The sequence below is a fragment of the Vipera berus genome (assembly GCF_964194415.1).
Source record: "Vipera berus genome assembly, chromosome: Z".
Classification (NCBI taxonomy): Eukaryota; Metazoa; Chordata; class Lepidosauria; order Squamata; family Viperidae; genus Vipera; species Vipera berus.
Window position 1 is genome coordinate 98,845,042 of NC_138205.1, and position 19,377 is coordinate 98,864,418.

The 19,377-nt window shown below is 39.0% G+C and overlaps 1 protein-coding gene across 1 annotated transcript in view; it reads left to right on the forward strand.

The window, feature by feature from the left end:
- The window catches only part of THSD7A (thrombospondin type 1 domain containing 7A), a gene marked incomplete at both ends in the record, with an annotated part of 144,441 nt that overhangs the window by 23,504 nt on the left and 101,560 nt on the right, over positions 1-19,377 (forward strand). Inside the window, 5 exon segments of the mRNA XM_081346261.1 lie at positions 892-1,140; positions 3,081-3,262; positions 5,834-5,902; positions 7,168-7,323; positions 9,441-9,644. Of these exon segments, the coding sequence (XP_081202387.1) occupies positions 892-1,140; positions 3,081-3,262; positions 5,834-5,902; positions 7,168-7,323; positions 9,441-9,644 (860 nt within the window).

Below are 19,377 nucleotides of genomic sequence, written 5' to 3' on the forward strand. Positions count from 1 at the left end.
TTTTGCAGCATTCATTAAAACATTTTTTTCTTATCTACAATGTCTTAGATCAAGATTCCATCAATTATCCTTTTTCCCCACATTCCTATTAGCTGGACTCCTGTGGCATTCTGTAACATAATTATTTCCTCCCCTTTTCCCCGTTTTTTTTTAGGTCCATTTTTTTCCTGTCTTGAAGATGGGAGCTACATCAGGCCCTTTTCCAATCCTCAGGAGTATATTATTTATTATTTATTTATTTATTTTATTAGATTTATATACCGCCCTTCTCCCAAAGGACTCGGGGCGGTGTACAGGGCAATTAAAACATGGCATACTCAATTAAAAATAAATTAAATATAGCCCCAAACCAAGTAAATCAATTCTAAAATTTAAAATCCCAATCCCTCGGTCCAGGCCGGCAAGCTCGAATAACCAGGTTTTCAGGTCATGGCGAAAAGAGCGAAGGTCGGGAGCCATCCGGAGCTCCACAGGGAGCTGATTCCAGAGGGCAGACACACCCACAGAGAATGCTCTCCCCCTGGGGGCCGCCAGCCGGCACTCCCTGACCGATGGCACCCTGAGGAGGCCCTCTCTGTGGGAGCGCACAGGACGATGGGAAGTTGACGCCGGCAGAAGGTGCTCCTGTAAATAATCCGGACCCATGTCATTTATATTAGAGTATACAATCACAGGAATTAGTAAAATAATTCTTAAAATGTGTTATTAACCAACCAATTAGTTTTGAGAACAATAAAAGGCATGTAGAAATTGTTTTTGTGAAGAAACCTACATTTCTCTGACGCTATAGCTATTGTACTAAGAAAGCAAATTTGGTTAAGGTTTAAGGGATATAATTTGGAATTTAATGAATTAATCCATTTTTTAAAACATTCTGATGTTCTTTTACAGCTTTTGTCAACAAGAAAAGTTGCCAATTACATTCCAATCATGTGTGATCACAAAGGAATGCCAGGTGTCAGAATGGTCTGAATGGAGCCCATGTTCCAAAACATGTTTTGATATGACATCCCCGAAAGGGTATCGTACAAGAACACGGACAATCAAGCAATTTCCTATTGGCAGTGAAAGTGAGTGTCCAAACCTAGAAGAAACAGAGCAGTGTGTAACTCAAGGAGATGGAGTGACTGCTTGTATCACGTAAGTATCTATATATCTCAAGATCTTTAGCATTATACATCCTTGAGGCTCATGTTATTCTGGCATTCTGAGTGCTTAAGTGAATTAAGTGAGAATTCCAAATCCACATTTCTGTTGAATAAATAATGGGAGGAGCCTATGATTTATCTGCTTTTAACATAGATATGTATGCACATTCTACATCAGGGATGTCAAACAACTTTATGTGACACGTGACATATCACGACTTTTTTTCCATTGCTGGCAATGGGGTGGGCGTAGTTTCGGCATTACGCATCTGGCCCTCAGACCAGCAGTTTGACACTCCCGTTCTACATGAATTTATCTTATAGTGTTGGAGGTTTTTAAAGGTGTTCGGTGATGCAGGAAGGAATGGTGCTGCTATAGCTTCCATAGTACCAGAATAATTTGCACCAGGTTTTGATTCAGGTGATTCATTTTCCTTCTCTGATGTCTAATACAGAATATTTATTACATATTTGTAATACAGAATTTGCTTAGGGATAAAATTATCATTTTTGACCATTTGTAGGCAAAATTGTGGCCTGAGGAAATGTTCCCTTGATATTTCCTTAAAGTATTCTTCCAGTAGAACATTTTCTGGCACTTCTTTCGCTTCACAAGGATGATTGAGATTTAACTTACTGGAAATCTTGTGCACTGTCTGATCGGAAGCTCACACGTCATTCATCAGCACTGCTGGGCTCAGTAGGAGCCTTCTGCAGAATTGGTTATCATCTTGACAAAGAAAAAATTGTAAATAGGTTTACACACAGAGAAACATACATTTCAACAGAGAGAAATAGAGGATGGTTCCATTTGTTTTTCAGAAAAAATGTAGACATGCACAAATTGTAAAAAACAAAACAAAACACCTAGTACATAGGTCACTTATCAAAAGGAAATTGAGCTTTAAAAATATTGTTGCTTCAACTATTAACATTTTAAAAGCATAGGTCTCTTGAATATTATTTTATATTTGGTACCATTCTTTAATTTCAAATTATGATTTCAGTTGTACAGATCCAGAATGTTTTTTTTTTTCCTTTCAAGCAGATATTTGTAGTAGTAGTTGTAGATAATAATATTTTATTCTGTGAACAATTATCTGATTTGGACTAAACCTCATATTTTTAATATTTTCTTAGGCTTAGACCAAATAATGTATCTTATGTAAGATCACTCATAATTAAATCCTACTGTAATAAATGAGCACCAGGAAATTTAGCAGAAGATTGTAATGCTCTTTGCACATAATTCCTATTTTAAATCGCTGGGATTTTTCTTAACTCAGTTACCTAAGTCATTTCAATAGGATCTGCATTCAGTTTAAATAATTATTCACTTTTATTAATTTTATGTTAATTAACAATACAAATAGTATTGAACAGGTTCAGATCTTCAAATACTTAAGAATTGCTTGTCATATCACCCGTTTATGGAGGTCCCAAATTCAATTCCTAAAATGGTCTGAACCGAAGCTGCCATAGTAACATTTTTTATACAATTACCCAGACTGAAAATATATGAAGCCAAAATAATTCCACCAATCTATGGCTTCCAAATATGTTCAAGTCATTTCAATAGGATCTGAAGTTTAATTAATCAGTTTCATTAATTTTACATAATGTGACAACCTGTTGTAACTAACTGCAAATTCAATTCTAGCAATTAAAACAAAAAATAATTATCGCTGCTTACTATATTGGAAAATGTTTCCAAATGAGAGTATTATCATACAGCTTCCCTTTCAATTGTAACTTCCAATATTTTCTTGATCTTCCATCTTTTTCCTTATGAGTAAGTAATAACATTTGTGAAGTGAAAAGGGAGAGCCATCTGATCAGTAACATTACAAACCATCTTTCTGGAATGATTCTTCATGCAGTCTCATTGTGCATTTATCTATTTTTGTTTTTTTTTTAAATGTTGCTGTTTAGATATGGCTGGAGAACCACGGAATGGACAGAATGTCGCATTGACCCTTTACTCAGCCAACAGGATAAACGGCGAGGAAATCAAACATCTCTTTGTGGAGGTGGGATTCAGACCCGGGAGGTGTATTGCGTGCAAGCGAATGAAAATCTCCTGTCCTATTTAAATACACTCAAGGAAAAAAAAGGTATGACTAACTCATTATTATGGAAGCTAAATCTCCTAAGGTAGATTTTATCATTCTTTTAAAACTATATATTCTAAAATATATTTTTGATCTTTGACATTATGAAAACCTGTAGCACCATGGTTAATGTTAGCTAGGAATCAGAAAACTTATGGTTCACATATTTCATTTGCCTGCCACTGGGGGTCTCTACACAACATGGTCAAAAAAGTTAAGATGATACCCATGCCTTTTTTTTAACATGTAACACATAAAATAAAGTTAAATTTTTGATAGGAGCCTTGTGGCCTGCCATCTTTTTTAACCACAACCTGCAGGCTGCCATGAATTCAAGAAATAGGTGGGAGGAAAGTCATACTCTTTAACTGCAACCTGTCAGGTCTTCTCATGTGCAATGGTAGATTTTGTTTGGTTGCCCAAACTGAAATTTGAGTTCTATCAGATTTGCATGTATTAGAACTATTCTTTAGTCCTACCCAGGCATTCACCTGGATCGGTGAGGGTTTGGGCTTAGTTACACAGACACAGACATACACACAAATTGCAGAAACACATTGTAACTCAGTAAATGATCCCCATTTAATTTTGTGAGGAATTACATAAGAGAATATTGCGGAAGATTGTACTTGTAAAAAAAGGCAGCCTCCCCAAGTGAGATATGTTCAAATGTCTTAGAATAATAACAACAGAAATCCTAAAATTCATTGTTGTTGTTAGTTGCTGTCTGACCCATCGCGACCCCATGGACAACATTTCTCCAGGCCCTCCTCTCCTCTACCATCTTCTGGAGTCCATTTAGGCTCATGCCTACTGCTTCAGTGACTCCATCCAGCCACCTCATTCTCTGTCATCCCATTCTTCTCTTGCCCTCAACCTTTCCCAATGTTAGGCTCTTCTCCAGTGAGTCCTTCCTTCTCATTAAGTGGCCAAAGTATTTGAGTTTCAACTTCAGGACCTGGCCTTCTAAAGTCAGGGTTGATCTCCTCTAGGACTGACTGGTTTGATTGCCTTGCAGTCCAAGGGACTCGCAGGAGTCTTCTCCAGCACCGTAGTTCAAAGGCCTCAATTCTTTGGTGCTTAGCCTTTCTTATGGTCCAACTTTCACAGCCATACATTGCAACTGGGAAGACCATAGCCTTGACTATATGCACTTTTGTAGGCAGGGTGATGTCTCTGCTTTTAAGTGTGCTGTCTAGATTTGCCATGGCTTTCCTCCCCAGGAGCAAGCAACTTTTAATTTCTTGGCTGCAGTCCCCATCTGTGGTGATCCTGGAGCCCAGGAAAATAAAATCTGTCACTACCTCCATTTCTTCCCCATCTATTTGCCAGGAATTGAGAGGGCCGGATGCCATGATAAAATTCAAAGTCCTAATATATTGGGAGAAGTGTAGGAATGTGGATTGTGATCTAAAGAGGAGGAAAAATCATATAGTATCACATCATAGTTTGTTTTTCCTGTAACATTTTAAAATTATTTCTAAATTGCAAATTTTAATCAATGCACCTGGTTTACAGCTTAGAATTATCTAAAACACTCAGACAGGGGACAGACTGTATCTGCCCTCAATGTGGAAGGAACTGCTACTCTAAAATTGGCCTTTTTAGCCACATTAGATGCTGCTTTAGGACCTCTTTCCAGAGTACAATACCATAGTCTCTCGAGACTGAAGGATGCCAAAGAAGATATAAGATGCATTATAAGATGTGTGTGTGTGTATGTGTGTATAATACCTACCATGATTTAAGTCAAAATACTTAAATCATGGTAGGTATTATACACACATACAATTGCTTACAATTTCTACACAAAGGTAATGGGATAGTATAGAATATTTGCAAACACAACTACAACAACAACCAATCTATCCATGGGCTGTCAGGCTCTTGAACAGGAAATAACTTTATGTATGATTGACTTGCGAGGCCGGTGTGTTGTGCAATTAGCTCACATGGTGTAACAATATGGTGGGTTTGTTGTCACTGGGAGTTGTGGTGGTGAGGGAACGAAGGGAGGCTCACCTAGTCTCAATGTATACATGTTGTACTTTGATAATAAAGGTTCATTCATTCAAACCCTTCACTGGGAGAAATGTGTTTGTAGAAATCAATCTGCTTTTAATGCGGGAATCTGGATTTCCATCATTTAAGACCTCTTTGTTTGCATCAGTTAGAATAAGATTTATCTTCATTGGGCTGTAATAGGAAAAACAAAAGACTGTTTGGCCTTTAATTTCTGTGAACCAGATAGATGCTTTTAAATATAAGAAATCACTGACTGCTTATAGAAAGGAACCTTTTATTTCCTCAGAGATTCACTAATAAAAAGACAAACATTAAATTTACAAGTCTTTAGGGAGCAGGGTACTCTCATTAGAGTTAATGATAATGGGATTCCACTATGTTATTAGAAGGGAAAAAGTGCCTAAAATGGGTCTGGCAACAAAACAGTAAGTTCCACTGAGAATGCCATACCTCTGGTATAAGCTATGGGTCAAATGCAGCATATTTGTATCTAGGTCTACCCCATCCTTCTCTGGTATTCGTGGAAGTCTTTGTCCACATTTTTTTCAGAAAGTCAATCCCAGAGAACATCAAAGACTAGTGCTGCTCCACTTCTATCCATCACTTTTGAAATAACAGGTACGTAATTCACCCTGAAGGTCCAATGAAACATCTTTTAGGACTTATTTCTCTGTAGGTGAGTAGACTTTTGGGTTATAATCACGGGTTTATTAAATAATTTCTCTGCTTCTGGAATACCTGGGTTTTCAGTTTAAAGAATTATTATTATTAATAATTGTATTTGTTATTAATACAAATATTAAACATGCATATAATTACACTTTGGCATTAATCATCCAATATACACAGACAAGGAATTTTAATATTAAAAAATTAAATATATTGCTAGAAGGCTGTTATAGAAAGCATTAGAATGGGAAATTGCTGGTAGGCATATAATAATTTAGTGGCTTTTACTATTCTAAGTGTTAAAAATTTGTAGCATTTATTTAAAATACTTGAAATAGTTTAACATACTTAGAGTGAAATAACAAAAATGGGAATTAAACGATTAAAAACTGGAATATTAGCAGTTGAAAAAAGGTAAATATAATGATTTGGCTTCTTCTGGGTTTATGTCAACATGACATAAAAGAAAAACTAAAAAATTATTTTACGTATATCAACACTGGAGCTTGACCTAGACAGAGAGGAGATCATTTTAGAGGACAGTTACTGCTTTAGAGAAGGTTTGTCTTCATGTGGCCACCAAACAGCATCTACAGGCTAAAGAACAGAGAGCAGGTTCGATACATTTGATTAGATTTTTTTAGGCAACCATTTCCTAAATTGTTTAGGAATCAGTCAGTCAATCAATAATAAGTGTTAGTGGCAAGCTGGCAATCTAGATTGATACTTTAAGAGAGGTATATGTACAAGGTGAAATAATCCAAACAGCATCCTGGAGGTGGCATTTGTCACCGGTTGCAATTTCCAGATCCATGAATCTCATTGTCTCCTTAGAATGCCCACTACCACCATCCACATTATTAAAGAAATGGCACCTCACCAAAATCTTTAGGTTTTCTACATATTTCTGAACTTCCCACAATGCAGTGTAAATTTAGCCTAGTAGAATTCATTGGCTGTGTTTTAGCTAGATCGGGGTGTCAAACTGCCAGCCCATGGGCCGGACGCGTCACGAGGAAACTGTGGCCACCCATTGCCGGCAATGGGGAAAAAACTCCGATATGTCGCGCGACGTCACATGACATCATGAGTTTAACATGTCTAAACTAGATGAGATTAAAGACAGAGGTTATCGCTTTCTTGACTTTTTTTTTAGCAAAGCTGTCTTTATATTTACAGACAAAACCCTTCATGTTTTGTCTTCTCTTTTACAGCTTCTAAACCTGTGGAATGGAAACTGTGCACAGGCCCTGTTCCTAGCACTACCCAACTGTGCCACATCCCATGTCCTATAGAGTGTGAGGTATCAGCTTGGTCAGCATGGGGGCTTTGTACCTTTGAAAACTGTGAGGACCAGCAAGCCAAAAAGGGTATGTAGATTTTTTTTAAAGCAAGTTCCATTATTTTTGCTGCATACTTAGTTGAAGCAGCTTAACGGATCCATAGTTTTCTTATGATTTCTTTTCTGGATCTTTTTGTAATTCATGGTTTTTATAGTTTCCCTTTCCATTTATTTTGATAGATTATATATCTCTATGAATTGTATTCTATATTACTCAAACAATATTTTCATATTTGTCTATGAAGATCTGCTAATAAAGAAATGTCACATTCTGGAGTTTGATGCAACTAATCCTGGTGAATTGTAACATTGAAAGGATATTAGTTTCTAGCTCTAAGCAGTAATTACTTATGTTTGTCTCTGGAACTAGAGGTCATTCTTTCTGATTTTGGAAGAGGAAATTGAAAAACAAAAATCTAGACTTCCTGTAATACCTCCCAATGACAAAAGGACTGAGCCCTAATTGAGATAAATATAAGCAAGCAAATCAATATAAACATTTCATTAGTACTTTTCTGACAGTTATTCTAATAATAATTATAGGATGGCAGATCCAGACCTTCCCTCACTCTTCCTCTAGAGAGATCAAATTATTTTATATTCTAACATTAGAAAGGCAAATCTGTGAATATTTACATAGCAATATAGAGAGAGGTATTACAGAATTGTCCTTCCTCTTTAGTCTTTGAACTGTCCTTTTAGGTAGTTGAGAATCATTCTGCTCTCATTATTAGTTTTTTTTCCATTTACTGCTGCTTGTAAAGTATTATAATCTCTATAAATCCCTTTCTATCCTCCTTCAGTATTTATCATTCTTAATCCTCTTTCTTTCTTTCCATTCTCTATCAGTATTATAGCTCTACATTTTTGAGGTTTTCAAAATATTCTTCTCTTACAAGTTGGCATTCTCTTCTTTCCCTTTTCCTCTTTCAAACCAACCTTAATGTTGGTTTTTGTGCTTATCAGACTCAATTTATTCTTTTATCCTGCAACAAATTTTCTTCCCTCAGAAAATCTTATTTACTACTAGAACTCTTGTTGTCATGATCCTTAATTGGGCTAAACAGGGTATTATAGGGCAACAATTTTTGAACCAAACCTAGCTCACCTGGGCTAATTTAACAGAATGTGCCCGAAATCTGAGATCAATGAAGCCCAAGGGACTGAAATTTGGGGAAGTTCTACTGCTTACACTACTGGTGACTGCTGCTGCTGTTCCACTGCTGAGGTATTGCTGGCATCACATGATCTTCATTTTCAGTGTTCTATGACAGTTTTCCAGTCAGTCTCACAATCCCTCACTTCTTCCCCCAGTCTCAATGTGTACCTGTGTACCTTCTCCAGTCCATGCTACTGTCCTTCACATTCCCTGACCTTTGCTGCATCCCCAGGCACCTTCTCTGACCTATACAGTACTTCATACAAACTAATGCACACCCTCCTTGACTCATGCAGCACCTCTTCACACTCCCAAGCAACTCCAGGCACCCTGTCAGACCCTTTCCACTGCCCCCCACCCCATGTGTATCCTTGATTAGAGCAGCACCTCTCAAATATCTACGCAACTGCCATGCATTCTTCTTGACTTGCAACATCCCCCGCATGCCATGGCACCGCTTAACACATTCCTGTGGTTCCACACATCCTTCTTGCTCATGTTGTTCATGTTACCTGAGCATTATCAATTGTATACATGCTTTCTTTGAATACATGGAAAATCCCTAATCTTTGGTTATAAAATTGAAGTATCGCAGTTCAAATTGGATTAAACCCAGGAAGACAAAAGGAACAGATCTTCACTTAACCCTGATGCTCATTGAGTTATCAAATGGCATTTTCTCTCATTTTAGCTTTCTCCACAGGGCTGTTGTGAGAATAAAAGAAGTGAAACTACAGTGACTGATTTACTGCTTGTCCCTTGGGCAATAATAAGGAAACATTGGTGTCCTCTGTGATTAATATATTATTGGGATTTTGGGGGATAAAGAGTGACATGATTACCTTCCTAGTTGTATTATATCATGCAATTATAAGAAATAACTTACAATATCTATTTGTAGGATATGAAATTTAAAAGTGGATAAAATCAATGCTTTTGTCTTATATATAAAACCAAATAATTGTTCCTTATTTTGGAAACTTAAGGTTTTAAATTAAGAAAACGTCGCATCAAAAATGAACCCACAGGAGGCACTGGCAACTGTCCCCATTTGATTGAAGCGATCCCGTGTGAAGAACCTTCTTGCTATGAATGGAAAATAGTGAGCCTGGATGAGTGTATTCCAGACAATGAGAAAGATTGTGGACTTGGTACACAAGTGCCTCAAGTAGTCTGCATCAGCAGCGATGGTAAGTTGTCTAGTTAGATACTGTGGTTTGTCATTCATTGATTAGGGTTCCCACCCATTCCATGATAACCTATATCATGCCTTGCATACAGCATTAGATAGTTTTATTGTCTATTCTATTGAAATTGTCTATGAGATTAGAATAGCGTTACTATAAGGCTATAGAATTAGTACTGAAGGTCTGAAATGACAATGTGTTGAAGGAAACCTAAAACCAACTACCCAGTTGTGATGTGGACCTCTGGACCATGGATATGTTGTTCTTTATCTTCTTAATCTTCAACTTCTTAATCTTCAATCAATAACTGTGAATTAGAAATTAGTGTAAATTAGACATACACTGATTATTCATGTTATAAAATTTAACAGTAATAGATTTTCTGTTTTCAAGAAATGAAAACTGGATAGACAATCTAAACTATGAACAAGCTATGGATGGTCACTATAGTTTGCCATAAATGAAGCATTTATGCTGATGTCATGGTAGTTTGATGGTTGTCTCCTGGTTTCTAAGCTAGCACCTCAACCTCTACACCAAATAGGCTCTTATTCCAATATAATTCAAACAGAATGGAGAGTGCAACTTTATTAATTTAATTTAATTTAATTTAATAATATTTGTATACCGCCCTTCTCCCTGAGGACTCAGGGCGGTTCACAGGGCAGAATAAAATACTAAATACAAACATTAAAAAGAGATTAAATAATTGCCCAAGTTAAAACAATTGGAATAAAATTCTAAAACACCAAGTTAAAATTAAGACACCAAAAATAAAAAACCCCACCAATCCCCATCAGGCTAGGCCGGCTTGAACAAACAGAAACGTCTTGAGATCGCGACGAAAGGAGCGAAGATCGGGCGCCATCCGGAGCTCTACCGGTAGCTGATTCCACAGCTCCGGGGCGCCCACAGAGAAGGATCTCCCCCTGGGGGCCACCAATCGACATTCTCTGATCGGTGGCACCCTGAGGAGGCCCTCTCTGTGGGAACGCACAGGGCGCAGGGAGCTTGATGCCGGCAGCAGATGTTCCCTAAGGTACTCCGGCCCCATGCCATGGAGGGCTTTAAACACCGTTACCAGTACCTTGAATCTCACCCGGAAGACAACTGGCAACCAATGCAGCTCACGGAGCAGAGGTGTAACGTGGGAGTATCGGGAGACTCCCAACACAACTCTCGCGGCTGCATTCTGTACCAGTTGAAGCTTCCGGGTGGTCCTCAAGGGCAGCCCCATGTAGAGAGCGTTGCAGTAGTCCAGACGAGAGGACACGAGCGCATGAGTGACCGTGCACAAATCATCCCGGCTGAGATAGGGCCGCAACTGGCGCACCAGGCGAACCTGGGCGAAGGCCCCCCTAGTCACAGCTCCTATATGGTCTTCCAAGGTGAGCCGTGAATCTAGGAGGACTCCCAAGTTGCGAGCCCTATCTATGGGGGGTAATAGTTCACCCCCCATAGCCAGAGGTGGAATGTCCGAATAAACCCGGGATGAAGGTATGCAAAGCCACTCAGTCTTGTCGGGGTTGAGTTGAAGTCTGTTCCTCCCCATCCAGACCCGAACCGCCTCCAGGCAACGGGACATCACGTTGAGGGCATCACTGGGGTGGTTTGGGGTCGAAAGGAAAAGTTGGGTATCATCAGCGTACTGATGATACCCAACTCCAAAGCCACGAATTATCTCACCCAGCGGTTTCATGTAGATGTTGAACAGGAGAGGCGAGAGGACCAACCCCTGAGGAACTCCACAAATGAGAGACCTCGCGGTCGACCTCTGCCCCCCTGCCAACACCGACTGCGAACGTCCCTGGAGATAGGAGGAGAACCACTGTAAGACTGTGCCTCCCACTCCCAATCCCCTGAGACGCCGCAGCAAGATACCATGGTCGATGGTATCGAAAGCCGCCGAGAGGTCTAATAGGACTAGAACAGAGGAATATCCCCTGTCCCGAGCCCTCCAGAGATCATTCACCAGCGCGACCAATGCCGTCTCCGTGCTGTGCCCGGGCCTGAAACCCGATTGGTACGGGTCCAGATAATCCGCTTCATCCAGGACCAGAGGGAGCTGATGCGCCACCACACTCTCAACAACCTTCGCAAGAAAGCGAAGGTTGGAGACAGGACGAAAGTTGTTCAATACAGCTGGGTCCAAGGCAGGCTTCTTTATGCTTTAAGGAAGCTTTATGCTTTAAGGAAGCTATTGTCACAATATAGGGGCCACTATAGAAAAGGCTTGGCAGCTTACTCAGGCTACCCAGACTTCAGATACAGGAAGAGACACTCAGGAAGCTCTTATGAGATGTCCTTTTTACTCTTTATTTGTTTTCTGCGTTGGCAGTGAAAACTGTAATCCACTCTCTGGTATTCTTTCATACACTGCATTTTGGCTACTTCTTGTAACAACTGTATAGCATACTGTTATAATTATAAGCAAATCCAGACCGCCTTCTTGACCATTGCAGAAAATTTTGTTCTTAGTATAATTGTAGAAGTTGGATTCCTTATTACTTCTCCCACATAATATTCTTAGGGAATTTATAGCTGCTGGACCAATTCCCATAGTTAAATTCTTTTTCAAATGCCAGTTCTTCAACAGCAGTTATCCAGTGGATGCATATATCAATACATAAATATATGGACAACCGTCAAATGGTAGATTTTCAAAAATGATTCTAGTGGACATAAATAATTAACCAGTCAAAAAGATCTAATTTAGGCCAACTGAAAAAATGTTCTATATAGAAGAGACATAGAGCTCGTAAACTTCTACTCCCAAATCATTTGCAGCACAATAAGAAAATAAGAAAATGACAAAACCATGAATCAAAATCATGATCAAGTGTATCTGATAGTTAAATACAGAATATTTATGGCAGAGGGGGAAAAATCATAATTAAGTCCACAACCACACAATCAAACCTTACCCCACTTTTATGTATGATGCATTGTATGTGTCCCACCTAATTACTGGAACTCCTTAGAAGTGTTTTTGCACAAACAGCAGCTTGTTGTAAAAGCTCAAGTCATGAGTGCTTCTGATAGTAATGTTGTTGGATGGTCCAACTGTAAAATGAAAGTGATTATACAAATCACTGTGGAGCCAGAAGCCTTGTAAATGCTTCAGACAGGTTGAGGCAAAAGGTCACTCGGTACATATTTCACTGTTCCACCAATGTATTATAATTAAATTGGGAAGAGGGAAATGAAGTTGATTAGTGGTACACACAGATCTCTAATATAGTCTTGTTCTGTGGTTTCAGATTTGACTTACAGTTGAATTAGGTCTCACTTAGGGAAATTAAGAATTCAGTTTATTTTTATGTAAATAGCTAAGCACATATTTTTCTTATTTTTTTTGTGTTTATGTATGTATGTATACACACACACACACACACACAAACACACATAGGCAATAGTCTAAAGTATACATTTGACAGAATATAATGATTCCTTACTTGCCTAAGTGATTGTTGCTCTAAAAGGTGATGCAGAAATCCAAAGCATATCTATATCTTCTTTCATACGAGTGGACATTTATCAAAATATTACAAATAAATTTTTAGCATAAAAATGAGTGATTGAAAGAAGAACATTTCAAATGACCATCAAATACAATCAATATATTACGAACATCCAAATACAAAATTGATATCTCTTCTGCTTTAGGAGCAGCAAAGGATAATTGTTTATTAGGTTCTTATCTCAGTTAAATGACCGAAGTGTCAGAATAAATCAGTTTATGTTTCCATAAAGCTTAGTGATATAACAAAGGAGAGGGAGAAACTTAATTTTTCAAAAATAACCATTCCAAAATAGGGGATTTGCAGAAGGGGAAGAAGCTATAGTAAATTATAGTAATTAGGGAACTCTTTTTAAAAAAAAATTCCAAGTAGTTTTATAATTTGGTGCTGTGGCAGCAAAAGTAGTGGCATTTAGGTCTACAGATTCAGTATATATCGACTTTGTATTTTGCATGTATTTCTAATGCCCAGCTTTTATAAAGTAGAGCTGCAACCCTACTGAGCTTTTAAAATGGTAGTTAAGGTATAATTTTTTAATATAAAGGAAGATAGAAATTATTAAATATTTATTGGAGAGTAATTGTATTAACTGCATTTAATTTAATTGCAATTAAGTATAAATTAACAGAAAACACATTTAATTTTTTCAAGTAGTGCCATTCTATTCCCTCTCTTAAAACTGCGTAAAAAAATCAGGTGTGACCTTCTCCCCAGAAAAAAAAAATGTGTGCATTCCTATTATAAAATACCCCTTGCTTTGACTCTGTTGGGTTTAGTGGTTGGTGAACATTTCACATGGACTCAGGATTCTAAGTTTGCCATTTCAATGAATCAGTTTCTTTCATTGCATTTTCTGATGAAATACAGCTTTTGGAAACATACAATGATGGAAACCATCATCTCTATCATCTCATCAAAAACAACATTAACTGTACCAAATTTTTCTAGTAATCTAAGTTTTAGTCTTTCTATGTCACTGAAACTCATTGGAATTTCAATTATGAATTGGTTTGGAGGATGGTGTACCATATTTTCCGGCGTATAAGACGACTGGGCGTATAAGACGACCCCCCAACTTTTGAGATGATTTTCAAGATTTTTCGTCTTATACGCCGGAAAATCAGCGCCCTCCCCTCTCACTGTGGAGGAAGGGCAGGCTGGCATCTGGCGGGAGCCGGCAGGGCAGTCCTGCGCACGTGCGTGCTCCCCAGCTGTTAAGGAGCACTCCTTAGCAGCTGGGGAGTGCGCGCGTGTGCAGGACTGTCCTGCCGGCTCCCGCCCGATGCTCTTCCCTCTTGAGGCAGCATCCCCGAGGACTCCTTAGGAGCCAGGGAGTGATGCTGCCTCAAGAGGGAAGAGCATCTGGCAGGAGCCGGCAGGGCAGTCCTGCGCATGCGCGCGCTCCCCAGCTGTTAACGAGCACTCCTTAGGACTAATTTATAATCTCTCATGTAAGAAAATGCTGGGGGAAAAAAGAGAATTCATAATATGGTTTGCCCTGAAAAGGGATTTTGATGGTTATCATGTGTGTTTGCAAAGGATTCACGGGTCGGGGAAAGGGAGGCATGTGGAGGCATGCTAATGACCAAACCCTCATATCAGTGGTACAATGATTTTGTCGTATCAGTGGTACAATCATTTTGACATCATCTTGGCTTGTTAAAGTTACCGGTGCGTGCAGCATGTAGGTGTATTCAAACACAGAGCCAGAGAGGTAAGAGCGTAGAAAGGCGAGGTGCCAATACGTGGAGAAAAGAAAGGATGTGACCTATTAAAAATGCCTAGCACTTACTTAAGTAACTACAAAGATTCAGCAAACGGAGTAAGCCCGGTGGAAGAAGAACTGCCGGGGCTGCCTCTTCAGAGGGAAGGAAGAACGCGCGCCTCGCCTCCCCTATCCCAATGCCGCCTGCTGCCACGGTCTAGGGTTGGGTTACCTATAGCCCACACGTACGTCGGGCGCTTCCTCCCCTTCCAATTTTTTTTTTCGCGACAAATGACACCCTCTTGCGGCGGGGGGGACGCACGTTGAGGGGCGGCGGTGGCGGCGCCCACAAGACAGCGTGAAAGAGACGAAGCCGCGCTAGAAAGGCGGGCGGCACGCGGCAGCATCCAGAGCTTGCGCGAGGGGCATCTGGGAGGCTGGTGCATGAGCGCAGGAGAAATTCTGGCGCGGTGCGAAAGCAGGTGCTGCTCGCCCACCTGCCTGCGCGCTCGCTCGCTTGCTCGCTGGCTGGCTGGCTCTCCCGCTTGCTTGCTCCCCGGCTCCTAAGGAGTCCTCAGGGATGCTGCCTCATGAGGGAAGAGCGTCGGGCGGGAGCCGGCAGGACAGTCCTGCACACGCGCGCACTCCCCGGCTGCTAAGGAGTGCTCCTTAACAGCTCGGGAGCGTGCGCGTGCGCAGGGCAGTCCTGCCGGCTCCCGCCCGATCGCTGATTTTCCGGTGTATAAGACGACTGGGCATATAAGACGACCCCCCAACTTTTGAGGTGATTTTCATGGGTTAAAAAGTCGTCTTATACGCCAGAAAATACGGTATTAATTATAAGTCAATGTGAACATCAGTCTTTTACTCATAACATTAATTGAGCTACTTAAGAAATGGATGAGAGAAAAGGTTTCACGTGTACTGTAGCTCATATTTTGGATTGTTCATCTAAAATATAGTCATATGAATATGTAGATATGGTCCCTATCTTCAACATTTAAACTAATTGCGATTTTGTTCATCCCTTTAACCATTTCAGTCCTCCTTACCCAATACTGTCAGATTAATTTTTTTTCATAGCATTTTTTCATGTACTAAAAAATAAGAGAACTAATAAGATTGTAGCCTTTGATATTTTGAGATTGTTCATGTCCATACTTTTAGTAAAGATAGACTAATGAATACAATTGTTTATTAATTTGCATAAATACATTAAATATTGTTTAGGACATTGTACCTCTAATATTCATCATCTATTGATATAGTAATTTGTTTTATACCAAGTTAAACTATTTATTTTTTCAGCCAAGTGAAGTGATGACTGTCAGATATCACACATTTTGAATAGCATGCTAACTCTTGAAACCACAACTTGTCTTGCCTATTTGCTTAATGGCAAAGCTCAAAATAAATAACATGATGTGGAATCTTCATTAGAAAAGAATATATGTAGTCCTTCATGTTGCTGAGAAAAATTTGAGGCAGCTATTTTAGATTCTTGCTGTATATAGCTGAAAGTGAGTTAATTGCCCTTGTTTTCATCCAGCACATTCAATGCCTTTATGCCATGCAATCTTTTGAAAGCAGCCATTTCTGAAGAGAACATTTCCCCTAAAGAGATGGTTAAATGGTTAGGAAGAGAAGGAGCAGAGAGAAAGGGAATGAAATGGGGAAAGAAGCTGCCAGCCTTCTTAAGTTTCTCAGTCTCTCTCTCCCCCTCCCTCCCTCCCTCCCTCCCTCCCTCTCTCTGTGTGTGTATTGGTTAACAGTGCTATTTTCTTTCACCACCTTCTCTACTTTGACTTTTCCCCCCCTGAGAAACCAGAGATAATCAAAAGAATGATTCCATCTCTGATTTCCTTTCACAACTGTGATAGGTCACAATGGCTGAGGGAATTGGTTTGAAATTCAGCAGTCAGATAGTTATTGACAAACAATCCTTTAAGTTTAGAGCATATGCTTTGAATGCACAGTTTGCAGATTCAGATCGAATCCTAGGAAAATCCCTCTAGAAATTTCAGAGCACTAATCACTTGCATATGCATATAACTGAACTGGATGGAAATATTTCTGTATTGTAATGAAGAAGAAGGGCCAGAGAAGCCATCCTGTGACTTTAGTTGACATATATTCTGAGGCTTGAGACTGTGTGCAAATTATCTGTGTTGATGTCTATTAAGGAGTTTGCCTAATTGTTGCATATGATGCAGCACAGCTGTGCATGGATATAAGGAAAGTGGTAAAGCTTGATTCATAGTCAAGCTTTCACTGTGGGCACTGCAAAGGATCTTCACTTAAGAAGCCTATCTGGAGTGATCTTGGTTTTGTTACCTCTTCCCAGAGCTAGTAATGCATGTAACTTAATGAGATTACACAGCAAGACTTTAAAACCAAAACCTGATATAAGACGCAGTCAAAGAGATATATGTTCTTTTAAGTGTCATTGTAATTCTCAGCCTGTTTTTCTGCCGCAAGCTTCTTCGCAGCATGCTGCAAGAAGCCAGTATTTTAAATCGCAAGACGGGCACCGCTCTATGGTTAACTTCATTGTTTTACCGTAAACTGAGCCTATAAAACAGATCAGCATCTCTTTTTTCCTGCTCTCTGAATCATTTAATGTATTTGAAATATAATTAGCTGGGATATTATGTTTAAACCTGAGGTCTCTTATTTTACAATTAAGCTCAAATAGCAGTGTCTGAGGGGGTGTTGTGTACAATTAGGGATGAGCATCTCTATTCAATTTGTTGGAAGGAAAGAAGCCATTATAGCCATTCAGACAATACTGAGATAATAGATTTATCCTCCAGTGCTCCTGTTGAAAGCTTCTGATTGCCATTTCCTTCCACTGTGGAGGGTAGCAATTGGAATTTTAATCCTGGTTGGAGCAGGCAGGAATAAGACCTGAGAGTTACTCCTCACCATAAGGGGCTTTGATGAATTGCTGTTGTTCCTATTCCTGTTTTTGTCACTGCAGTTATGTTATTATATCATTCCAAATTGCTGACAAGGAATGGTGCAAGTGTTTGTCATTCTGTTTTTATATTCAGAGCAGCTACAGGGATGAGTAAAAGACAAGAAAAAGGATCCCCTTTCTCAGTGCTGTTAATAATTTTCATCTTATGAATATTATTTGGATAAAGGTGAACTAAAAATTAACCAGTCTTACAGTAGTTCCACGCTATGTTAATTTTACTGAGTAGCAGAACAAATGTAAAATTGTCATATTTATTGAAGTAATTTGTATATTTATTGTAGTGCTAAGCATTACCCAAAAAGGTAAAAAAGAGATTCCATGTAAGAGATAGAATGACAAAGTGATGAAAGCAACATAATAATGCAACCCCACCCCTTTTTATATGTGTTGCAATGTCAAATCCCCAGGCAGCAGGGGGCAGAGTTTGCAACATGGTGTTGCTTTTGTCATTCCAATGAAATCAGCAATATTTTGCAGACACCAGTGAATTACAGTAATACACCATCTTGAAAGATGAGGGTAGCAATTTGGTTTATTTTATGTCCTTTGGACAAGCTTGTAACAAACTTTCACATAATTATATTGTACCATATAAATAGTATTAAAATTGTGGTATAGGTTGAGATTATCAATATACCCTGTAGATCAGGGGTGTCAAACTGCTGGCCCGCGGGCCGGACACATCGCAACGAAACCACGCCCACCCCATTGCCGGCAATGGGGAAAAAGCTCCGATATGTCGTGCGACGTCACGTGACGTCGCGAGTTTGACATGTCTGCTGTAGATATATGCTCTGTAGAATGTAATTAAGCCTTTTTTGATCTTATGTGTATAAATTCTGTAATTTACTTCCTTTTCTTTTCCTTCCAGGAAAATTTGATTTCATTCATTCATTCATTTTGCAAAGGGGCAGTTTCTTTAATTTTATTTATTAAATTTATTTGCTAGCCGTTTTCCACATGAATTTCTGCAATTGCTGAATGCTAATAAGCTGATGGAATCAAGATACTAAAAATTGCTGTTTGGGTTCAGATAATTCCCACTTAATCTAACAACCATTTTCACAGCAAATGACTAAATACCCAGAGCTTATTCACATCTTCTTTCTTATATTTCCTATTCATTAAGAAATCAGAGCCATACTTTCAAAAAGTGGAGATACTATAGAACATAATTACATTATAAAGACAGATACTGTAACTATATTAATCTTCTGCAGCAAAACAAAGAAAGTTAAATGTATACTTGAATTGAGATTGATGCCTACTAGTTACATGACACATTTGTACTGTTTTCTTAACAGCAATATAGAGGTGATTTACCATTGGTTTCTTCCAGGGTTATTTGGTTGAGTAGAAAGGTCTAAGTCTCTGATTCAAATATTATTGTTATGGTTCACTGAGTCAGACATGACTCTTGGTGACTACAGAGACAAATTCCCAAGTTTTTAGCAACACTTTTGAAAGTAGTTTGCAGGATTTTGATCCTAAGGATGAAAAAGAATGATCAGTAACTCAGTTGGTTTTTAT